The sequence below is a fragment of the Scyliorhinus torazame genome, chromosome 13, assembly GCF_047496885.1.
Source record: "Scyliorhinus torazame isolate Kashiwa2021f chromosome 13, sScyTor2.1, whole genome shotgun sequence".
Lineage (NCBI taxonomy): Eukaryota > Metazoa > Chordata > Chondrichthyes > Carcharhiniformes > Scyliorhinidae > Scyliorhinus > Scyliorhinus torazame.
The window spans coordinates 6,176,129-6,187,333 of record NC_092719.1 but is presented as its reverse complement, the minus strand read 5'-3'; the positions used below and the strand labels follow the sequence as shown (position 1 = coordinate 6,187,333).

Genomic DNA, 11,205 nt, shown 5'->3' with positions numbered 1-11,205 from the left:
TAAGAAATGAGGAGTGTACACTTTATAGAAAGATGCTGAACGGTGTGGATGAACCAAAAGACTGGAGGTTGCAATTGACAATATACAAATGTAAATATGCAGGTCACTACAGCCACAAAACAGGCCAACAACATTGTGGGTTTTATAAACAGAAACATCAAGTACATGATAACGAAGCAATGAGAAATCTGTACAAAACACTGCAGAGACCGTGAGTGCTATTTTCAACTTTAGGCTATTACACAAAGGACATCAAACTCTTGGAAAGTGTTCAACATGGACTCATGATAATGATGCTAGGGATGGGGAAACTATAGTTGCAAATAAAGATTGGACATACAGACACTATTTCCACTGGACTAGAGGAGATTTAATAGAATTTAAAAAAAATTATGAGGGGCTTTAACAGAGCATTTAGGAAAAGATTAATTCTTCTTGGTTTGCTGCTGAAGCCTCATTCATGCTTTGTTACTGCCAGACTCATCTATTTCAGTGCTCACCTGGCCACCCGCCTCTTCACCCTTCATGGATTTAAGTTTATCCCAAGCTTTGTTGCCTGCATTGTATCTGATTGTGCTTCTGTGAAGAGTCTTGGGACATTTCACTGCCCTTTATGAATGCAAGTTGTTAAGGAGCCAGTTACAAGTTGTCATCAATTCAAAAAGCAAAGTTAGGAGGAAATTAGAAATTTCTTTATGTGGAGGGTTGCTGAAACATGAAATGCTTTTCTGCCGAGAAATGTTTTCAATTTTCTTTAAAATTGGTATCTGCTTCAAGTATCAATTTGAAGCAGATATCAATTTTAAAGAAAATTGAAAACATCTCGGCAGGGTAAGATACAGCTCCATGGCAAGAAGGTAACAAGATTAGCTTTGGATTGTTCTAACAAAGGGACAAATCGCCGCCCTCTGTTCTGTAAACTACTGAGTGTCAGGTGAGGTGAGAGCATAAAAACAGGTACCAGTCTTCACTTGCAGAAGTGTATGACTGATCATAGACAGAACTGAAAGTAGTCACTTGATGCAAGTGTTCCCAGGAAAGTCCATTCCGTTTGTCAAGTAGTGGGAGCAGATGGAGTGTGAGGAAAGGAAAAGTATACATCGTTAAAATAATTTGCAGTTTTTAAAGTTATTTCCTAAGAATGAACCAGTACCAAATCCAACTGGTTTGCTGCATTTCAGTGAAAACAGTGTGTGCTTCCCAAAGGTGAGGAGCCAAAATAGTCAAAGCTACTACAAAACTAGTGTCATATATGGAGATACATATTTTTACTGGTGCTACTATTTTGTGGAGGCAACTGTGCTATTAGACCACGCTCACTTTGGCTAGCCAGCTGGTTCGTGATGCAGAGCAAGGCCAGCAGCGCGGGTTCAATTCCCATAGCGGTTGAGGTTACTCATGAACCTTCTCAACCTTGCCTCTCACCTGATATGTAGTGATCCACGGGATAAATCACCACCTCAAAGGGGAAAGCATCCTATGGTCTTTATTTTACCTTTAAACCACTGGAAGAGACAGCACTTATAACACAAAGTTGCAATATCGGCATGTGTTGTACATTCTTCTGCCTGTTATTTAAAAAGGGCCCTTAAAATTAATAAAATTCCCATTAAAGTAGCTGACAAAGCATATTACAAATACAGCAGTTCATCAAGGTGACACAACATGTAGCTATTAACAGTATGTTCATCTTTATAATAATGTTAGGGGTGAAAATATTCACACGAAGGCCTGAATATAAGTTAAAAAAGCAGTTTATGTCAGAATTCTGGGAGAGGAGGTCACAGACTCCGCAGCCTTTGACAGCACCTTCTCTCACTTGAGCTAAAGCTCACACGGGTTAAAATACAGATTCAAGGGGCGGAATTAGTTGTTTTCTCATTTACATACAATCAATCAACTATATTCGCGTCACACTTATTACATGCAGTCAATCATCACATATATGGTTAAAGTGGGTGTTGTACCCGTCCCTAACTTCATACAGAAGTCATTCAAAACTAACATAATAATGTGTCCTGTCTACAGCTGTAGACCTTGAGCTTATCAAGGATACATTGCAAGTCTTGTTCTGTGAAGCTGTTATCAGCGGCTGTTGGGACACTCTCTATACATACCCACGTTTGGGTCTCATGAGACAGTTTACAGGGAATGTGGCTTGTGTCTGACATTTTGTGTCAATGTCACAAAATAGCTCACAGTCATTTTGTGTCTTTTCTGATATTAACAGCATTGTGTATACACAATCTATTTCTACAAATTGCCTCTTCTAAACAGGCATTTAAGCCAATGAGTACCTTTTGTTTCATCAGAACTATTCAAAAGTAGTATAGGAACACAAATGTAGTTACAGGGCCACCTATGATTTATATCATAGTCCAGGATCACAAAATGCCCTCCAACAATATAAATTGCTACTAGTATTACATATTAAAACAACTGTAACTGACGATATATTACAATCATTTCTGCTTCAGTTTTCAACTACTTTCACAATTTCTAATAAAATTCCAAATTATTTATATTCCTCAGTGATCTTATAAAATTAGTCATTTTTTAGAACAGACTTGATTTGAAAGAATTCAATTTTAAAATCTAATGACAGTCAATGAGCCCCCAAGAAACAAGGCAGCATTATACAATATTTCTGAATGAAGTCATGATAATTAAAACACATGTCGTCCCTGAATAACTAGCCAGTAAAATCAGTGTAAAGAACAAATGTTTTTTCAACAGCTTTTTCATCACAATTAGTATCCGGAGATCAGAATCTCATCGATATTGAACTGCACCTTCAGAGAAATTTACCTATTTTGCTTTTAGTGTTGCTGATAATTAAGAGGAGCTAGATTAAGTACTAATTTCCGTCAGTAGTAATTGCATAATACTGGTTCTGCTTTATATAAGCTTCACAGTTATCACAGATTCCTCACTTTAAATCTACTGAACAATTTACACATAGAACAAATAAATGAAATTAAAACTATGCTGGAAGGAGCATCCTTCTTAATGAATTATGTAATTACGATTGCGAGCGAAGGTGTCGAGGTATAAACTTGTCTTATGTGGCCTCTTAAAAATGATACACCTGTTCTGGGGAGAGAGAATTGCTGGAAAGGCCAGTAATTACTATCCACCTGAAGCTATGTTTGAGAACAGTAGGAAGTCTTCCAACACCAGGTTAAAGTCCAACAGGTTTGTTTCGAACACTAGCTTTCGGAGCGCTGCTCCTTCCTCAGGTCCTGTGCTCCGAAAGCTAGTGTTTGAAACAAACCTGTTGGACTTTAACCTGGCTGTAAGACTTCTTACTGTGCTCACCCCAGTCCAACGCCGGCATCTCCACATTATGTTTGAGAAGGCAGTGATGGACTTTCCACCTGCACCGTTGGGAGTTCGTAGTGTACAGGTACTTTCCACAAACTGTTTAGGTAGGGAGTGGAGGATTTTGACTCTACAGTGACGCACATCATGTCAATGGAAAAGAAATATCGGGCAGAGTGCAAAGTGGGTTGCCAATTTTCCTGTGTACATTTTACAATACCACGCAAAACAAACTTACGCTCCACAATTTTTTTTTTAAAGTGACATCACTGATCTTCAAACTCAATTTGAATAATACATAAAGAAGAAAAGTTGCTTTGGTGAGTTTTGCACAATTCTCCAATTTAAAATGTTTTGGTGTGACTTGTTGAATTATAAGAGGGATTCCGTGTGCACATTCATAGATTATCATTATCATAGAATTTACAGTGCAGGAGGCCATTCGGCCCGTCGAGTCTGCACCGGCTCTTGGAAAGAGCACCCGACCCAAGGTCAACACCTATCCCCATAACCCAGCAACCCCACCCAACACTAAGGGCAATTTTGGACACTAAGGGCAATTTATCATGGCAAATCCACCTAACCTGCACATCTTTGGACTGTGGGAGGAAACCGGAGCACCCGGAGGAAACCCACGCACACACAGAGAGGATGTGCAGACTCCGCACAGACAGTGACCCAAGCTGGAATCGAACCTGGGACACTGGAGCTGTGAAGCAACTGTGCTATCCACAATGCTACCGTGCTGCCCTGTAAAGTCCCTGTAGCAACTTCTTTGTAAAACTCTTGATGGCAGAGCAGAATGGTTATTTGAAACAAAAAACATGGATTTAAAAGAAAAATATTGCAGTCAGCCTTGAACGTGAAATGAATGAAACATTTATAAAGGTGCCTCGAGAGGCAAGAGATAGAGAGAGAGGAAATGAATACGAGTGAAGGCCTGCCTTTGATCCAACCACCACAACGATTGTGTTCCATGAGAAAAACAGCTGTCCTAACATCACATTTGAACTGTACAGACTGGCTCTGAAGCATCCCATCTGTCACTTGAACTGGCTGTGTTCGTGCTCGCTCCTAAAGGAAAACGTACATTTGAGGGCTATTAGTCACTGGAAAAAAAAGTCAGTTCATCGAGCTGAGAAAGCTTGTCAACACATAATTTCAAAAACCTTTTCTGACCAGAAAAGACTGTGAATTTCCATTATTTCCAGGTGCTGTTCAACTGCAGGACAGTTAAAGGAAAAAGCAACTCAAAAAGTACAATAAGGATACGGCACATAATTGTGGATGAATGCAATCAACTTTATGAAGTTTTTCTGTATGCTAATAAATGCAGCTAATGTTTTAAACCTCATTCGTACAAACCTTCAGGTTGAGAGCCGGAGGACTCTGATCAGAGGTGAATGGCAAAATAATCCACGGCAACGTCGAGAGAAAACCTTTTTACACAGCACGTGGTTAGGATCTGGAATGCACTGCCCAAGAGTGGTGTAGGCAGCTTCAATTGTGATTTTTAAAGTGGAACTGGATAAATATCTGAACACAAAAAATTCCCACGGCTACGGGGAGTGAGACGAGTTTTGGTGGTTTAAGTGCAGGCCAAATGGTCTCTGCGCTGTAACCATTCTCTGACGCTATGGAAACAACTGTGTGTGTGTTTAATATTCAGGAGTTCTATATGTTGTTCTCTAATTTCTCTCACACCCTCAAGCACCCTACCCTGAACTCATTTCCAGCAACAATCCAGTGAGCTGTGAACAAAGGCTCAGAGGCACAGGATGCAGCAGCTCTTCTGGTGTGGCAGTTGTAATCAGCAGTAATCTTCCCTAATTCATGGTCTGAAGATTTCTCTTGTGACATCCACAAGTTCTGGTGTATCAGTTTTACTGATTAAAAAAACACACAAGGGTAGCACGGTGGCGCAGTGGTTAGCACTGGGACTACGGCACTGAGGACCCGGGTTCGAATCCCGGCCCTGGGTCACTGTCTGTGTGGAGTTTGCACATTCTCCCTGTGCCTATGTGGGTTTCACCGCCACAACCAAAGATGTACAGGGTAGGTGAATTGGCCACGCTAAATTGCCCCTTCATTTGAAATAAATAATTGGGTACTCTAAATTTTTTAAAAACACACTTAAGCATGAAAATATTGGTAACTGCAAAATATTCTGCAGAATTCACTGTTTTTTTGTTGCTGAATTCGACCAATCTTGGAGATAACTATTGTGCAGTTCAAATCAGTTACCTTTGATAGCAGTGCACAGAGAAGATTTACACATGCGAAGCACAGATTTGGAAAACTGTTTTCTCCAGGAAATGTGTTTCACTGAGGAAAGAAAATCTATGACTTAGGGAAGGAAATATCTCTTGAGTAATTGGTGTAGCTATGGTTTGAACAAATGCTGTAACTTAACCCAATGCCAGCTAAGAGTGGAATAGGTGATCTTAAGGTGTTTCTTGTAGACTCTCAGGGCAACTTTTTCCTTTAACAGTCACAGTTCCTCAAAGAATGGGCACAAAAGAATGCCCCTCCCTCTGTACTTACACAGCACTTTATCACATCCTCATGCCATCCCACAGCACTTTATAAGCAACCCATTTTTCTTAAACCGCAGCCGTTGTTGTTATGTGGTATAGGAAGCAGCCAGGCTGCGCAGCAAAGTCCTAGAAACAAAAGAATGTCCAGAGAACCTTTTCTCCCCCCCCCCCCCAGTAATATTGATTGCGGGGAAATTTTGACCAGCAGGAGAATTTTCTCATTCAATTATCACTAAAATCAAATCCATCCTGCTGGTTTAAAGTCATGTGCGACTATACAGCACTCCCACAGGACTACCTACAGTGTTCATTTGGAATATTTGCTGAGACCTACAATGGAGATTGAACTCAAATCCTTCTGGTGCAGGGGTGAGAACAATCAACTGAGATAGCCGTGGTGCTGCTTCAGTAAAGGGGCATGGGAGGTGGAATTGTGATGCAAACACCAAACAGATGGCCATCTGCAAGAATAAAGCTAGTCTGCAAATCAAACTCATTACTGACATTCATACTGATCAAAATTCTCTAATTCACATTATAGATCACAAGCAATTTGTTTGGATCTCTCTATATTTCTAACTCCTCGTCTGTGTATGCATTGTCAGGAGAGTCTGTGTGTACTATTGTGTCAGTTCCCATCCTCCAGCATTGTTGTGGGTATAAGACTCACTTTGCTACTTGACTTGGGGAAATCTGGGCCTAGCCAGGTGAAAGAATTCTTCCCTAATTCTTTTAAAAGTACAACAATAACAATTTATATTTATTTATGTAATCAAGGTCCCAAGGTGTTTCACAGGAGCATCTTAAAGCAAAATTAGTCACTAAACCACATGAGGCAATGTTAAGGCTCATGACAAAAAGGTTCGTCAGAGAGCTAGGTTTTAGGGAGTGTCTTAAACACAGTTTGTGAGTGGTGGAGAGGTTTAGAGAGGGAATTTCACAGCTTAAGGCATGGCCACCAACGGTGGAGCTATTCAAATCCTTGGTGCTCAAGAGGCCAGCTTATATCAGCGCAGAGCATTGTCGGTCTGGAGGTTACAGAGGTAGGGAGCGGCGAGGCCATGGAGGGGCTTGAAACTAAGGATGAGCATTTTAAAATTGCTTAACTCGGAGCTAGTGTAGGTCAGCAAGCACAGGGGCAAAAGAAGAACAGAGCATGGTGCGAATAAAGACACAGCAGCAGTGTTTTGGGTGACCCAGTGTTTACTGATGGTAGAATGTGGAAGACCAGCCAGCGGTGCATTGAAATTGTCATGTCAAAAAGTAATAAAAGCATTCAAAATAACTCCTCGAGTGAGCATTTCAATGCATGTTAGGGGTATTTTGAATGCAATTCCTGTGCATTGCAAAACATAAAAGTTCCCTTCTTGACAGGCAATAACTGACCGTGGGATCTCAATGTATTCTCAAAAACTATAAACTTCTATTTTATTTCCTCCAAAACAATCCAACAATTCATTACTCTTGTGACACTTTGAAATAACCAAACCACAGACCCATTCTTGTTCTGCCTGAGGTTTGTTCATCAAGCAACGAGATTGCATCCCCCACACCAGCGTTTGAACATGAACGCTGTGGTATTATTCCAGTGCAATTTGAAAGGAGTGCTGCTTTGAGGGAGCTTCAGATGAGGTGTTAAAGCAGGATGTTGTCTCCGTGGCCTGCTCATTCAGATAAATATTAAAGATTTCCATGGCATGAGTTGGGGAAAAGCAGGGAGTTCTTCTGAGCACAAACACTACATAGACCAGCTGGTCAAAGGACCAGTTTCTGTGCTTCAGACGTCAGGTGTCTTGGCCAACATTCCTTCCTTAACCAACACCATTGAAAATAAATTAATGATTCTATGACCATTCATCGCTATATTTTATGTAGGACAATGCTGGTGCAGGACATCTGCTGCTTTTTGCAGATACATTTTGCCTCAGAATGACAAGTCTTCCTGAAACATGCCAGGATGGCACAGTAGCACAGTGGTTAGCACTGTTGCTTCACAGCGCCAGGGTCCCAGGTTCGATTCCCGGCTTGGGTCACTGTCTGCGTGGAGTCTGCACGTTCTCCCCGTGTCTGCGTGGGTTTCCTCCGGGTGCTCCGATTTACTCCCACAAGTCCTGAAAGACGTGCTGTTGGACATTCTGCATTCTCCCCAAGTGTATCCGAACAGGCGCCGGAATGTGGCGACTGGAGGATTTTCACAGTAACTTCATTGCTGTGTTAATGTAAGCCGACTTGTGACAATAATAAAGATTATTAAGTATTAAAATATGACAAATATTGAAAAGCCTACCTGTATTTAGGAGAAAATTGCTTCCCATCTTTCCACTGGATTCAAATGGTTGCAGGACTAGAAACACATCAGTACAAAATCAGTTAGATACCAATCTAATTCAGAGTTTGCAGGCAATCAGATTTCTTATGGACTACCTATGGAAACAACATAATTTAAAAACAATTCCTGGGATGTGCACATCACTGGGTAGGCAGCATTTATTGCCCATCCCTCATTGCGCTGGAGAAGGTGGTGGTGAGCTGCCTTCTTGAACCGCTGCAATCCATGTGGTGTAGGTACACCCACAGTGCTGTCAGGGAGGGGGGGTTCCAGGATTTTGACCCAGCGACAGTGAAGGAATGATGAGATATTTCCAAGTCAGCATGGTGCGTGGCTTGGAGGGAATCTTGAAGATGGTGGTGTTTCCCGGCATCTTCTACCCTTGTCCTTCAGGGTGGTAGAGATCGTGGGTTTGGAAGGTGCTGTTGAAGGAGGCTCAACAAGTTGCTGCAGTGCATCCTGTAGATGGTAGACATTGCAGTCACTGTACATTGATTGTTACGTTTTTGGTCCGTGCTCCTTTCAAGGTCATTCAGTACACAAGTAGACACAGGGAGTGATTAACATTGCAACTGTTCCTTTATTGCTGTCACAGTCGAACTAATGAAAAAACATGGATCCTGCAACTCCACAATGCACTAGTCTACAAAGTACAGCAAGCCAGACAAAAGACAATACGTTACATTGACGGTAAAGAGAGTGAATGTTTAAGGTGGCGAATGGGGTGCCAATCATTCTTTGTCCCAGATGTTGCTGAGCTTAGAGTGTTGTTGGAGCTGCACTCATCCAGGCAAGCAGTGATTCCACCACATTCCTGACTTGTGCCTTGTAGATGGTGGGCAGGCTTTGGGAAGTCAGCAGGTGAGTTACTTGCTGCAGATTTACCAGCCTCTGGCCTGCTCTTATAGCCACAGTATCTATACAGATGAATTGTTAACAAAGTAAGGCGAACAAAAATTTATGGTAGTTTCTCCAACCCAGGGAAATAGTTTCTCAAGCTCTCTCAGAATCCTAAATATTTCAATTAGATTGCCTCTTATTCTTCTAAACCCCTGACAGTATAGACCCAATCCATCCTTAACTGAACAGTATAGACCCAATCCATCCTTAACTGAACAGTATAGACCCAATTCATCCTTAACTGAGCAGTATGGACCCAATCCAGCCTTAACTGAGCAGTATGGACCCAATCCATCCTTAACTGAGCAGTATGGACCCAATCCAGCCTTAACTGAGCAGTATGGACCCAATCCAGCCTTAACTGAACAGTATGGACCCAATTAACTGAGACCCATATATGCAACCCAGTCAACTAAATGTTAACGGGTGAAACCTATTGGAAATCTACTTATCTCAGGTGGATGGAAGATCCATTCCAGTGGATCATTTTGTCTTGCTCTTCCATCCCTCCATCATCACAATTTGTAAGTCCAACGCTATGATCTGCAACTTAGCATCATCTCTAAATTGCCCAAAACTATTTACTTCCTTCTTAGGCAGTCCCTTGGAATCTGGGATGACTCACTTTCACTCTGGTTCTGGAACGGCTGATAATGACATCTCTACTGGATTTTAATCTGGACGTCTGCACTGCTTGTAGCATCTACTAAAATCCAAATCCATCTCTGATCACCCTGCCTTTACCTTTATTAAAAATGACCCATCTGCACCCCAGACTCTCCTCCTCCATAACCTTGTGGTGACCTACCAGGACTGAGCGCTTAGGCCTGATTGAAATTGGCCATTTTAAATTAAAGAATTGGGCACTTTAAAACAAACCACAGCCCCTCCAGCACAGCCTCATGGGAATTCGGACTGGCCAAATTTGAATACACCAGAGGTCACAAAGACATATCCGGACCTGCCCTGCCAATCAGCCATCATCCCGCTTGATATGCACTGGCCAATTGTTGCAAACCCAGACCAGGCTAGACTCCCAGGCGCCTAGAGTTCCCCCCTTCAACTTATTTGGCAAAGGTGTACCTGCGAACAGGGCCACTGGAGATGGACACCTGGGGTGGGCCCGGGTGGCCTGTCAATGGGTCATCAATCAGATCATTGGACACTAAATACCCCATTGGCAAAAGGCCACAAGAAGTGAGAAAAGGGTGCGAGGCCAGAGGGGGATAAAAACAGGCACTTCGACCTCTCGGTTCTTGAAGACTCGGTGTGGGAGGTGACCTTGACCAGACCAGAGAAGTGAAGACCAGACCACACCAGACCAGCCCAGAAGGAAGAGACTGCTAGCGAGAACCACCTTCATGAAGACAGACAAGAGGAATGCAGTGATTAAATCCATAGCCCTATCAAGCCATCTTTGCGGGTAGTATACATTGATCTTGGGGACCTCTGATATTTTGTGGATAATATAAGTGTTAATTGTGTGAAATAAATATTGTTGAATTTGAACTTGTGTTTGTGGTTTGTCCTCCTCAGTATTAAAGACACCCTGGGTAAAACCTTTGAGTACATGAACTGGTCTGAGGTTTTACAGATACAACAACCTTCAGCATTGTTCCATTGATTTTATGCTCACATTCCTTAGCATCATCCTAAAATACAGTATCTCTCACTTCTCTGCACTAAATTGCACCTATGCCTATCATCTACTAACCTACCCGAGTCCTGATGAAGTATTTTAGTGATTCTTGGTCCTTGTTTTGTGCCAACATTAACTTTCAGTATCAAGCTCTCATGCCCACATCAAAGTCACCTTACACCTTGACCAGATGTCATATTTTATGGAACAGAAGCATAAAAAATCAAGCCTGACAATTCAAACTTTACTCGTACTGCATGAGAAGCGAAAGATAAATGTGATGGCAGCACGGTAGCATTGTGGATAGCACAATTGCTTCACAGCACCAGGGTCCCAGGTTCGATTCCGGCTTGGGTCACTGTCTGTGCGGAGTCTGCACGTCCTCCCCGTGTGTGCGTGGGTTTCCTCCGGGTGCTCCAGTTTCCTCCCACAGTCCAAAGATGTGCAGGTTAGGTGGATTGACCATGATAAATTGCCCT

The 11,205-nt window shown here is 42.2% G+C and overlaps 1 protein-coding gene across 5 annotated transcripts in view; it reads right to left on the bottom strand.

The window, feature by feature from the left end:
- Window positions 1–1,744: 1,744 nt before the first annotated feature.
- The window catches only part of bend7 (BEN domain containing 7), a 43,189-nt gene continuing 33,728 nt past the window's right edge, over window positions 1,745–11,205 (bottom strand). For all 5 annotated transcript variants that reach the window (XM_072470987.1, XM_072470986.1, XM_072470984.1 and 2 more), the window contains 2 exons: window positions 8,146–8,202; window positions 1,745–4,395 (listed from right to left, as the gene is read on the bottom strand). In XM_072470987.1, coding sequence (XP_072327088.1) covers window positions 4,322–4,395; window positions 8,146–8,202 — 131 coding nt within the window. In that variant the 3' untranslated portion in view covers window positions 1,745–4,321. The remainder of the gene's footprint in view (window positions 4,396–8,145; window positions 8,203–11,205) is intronic.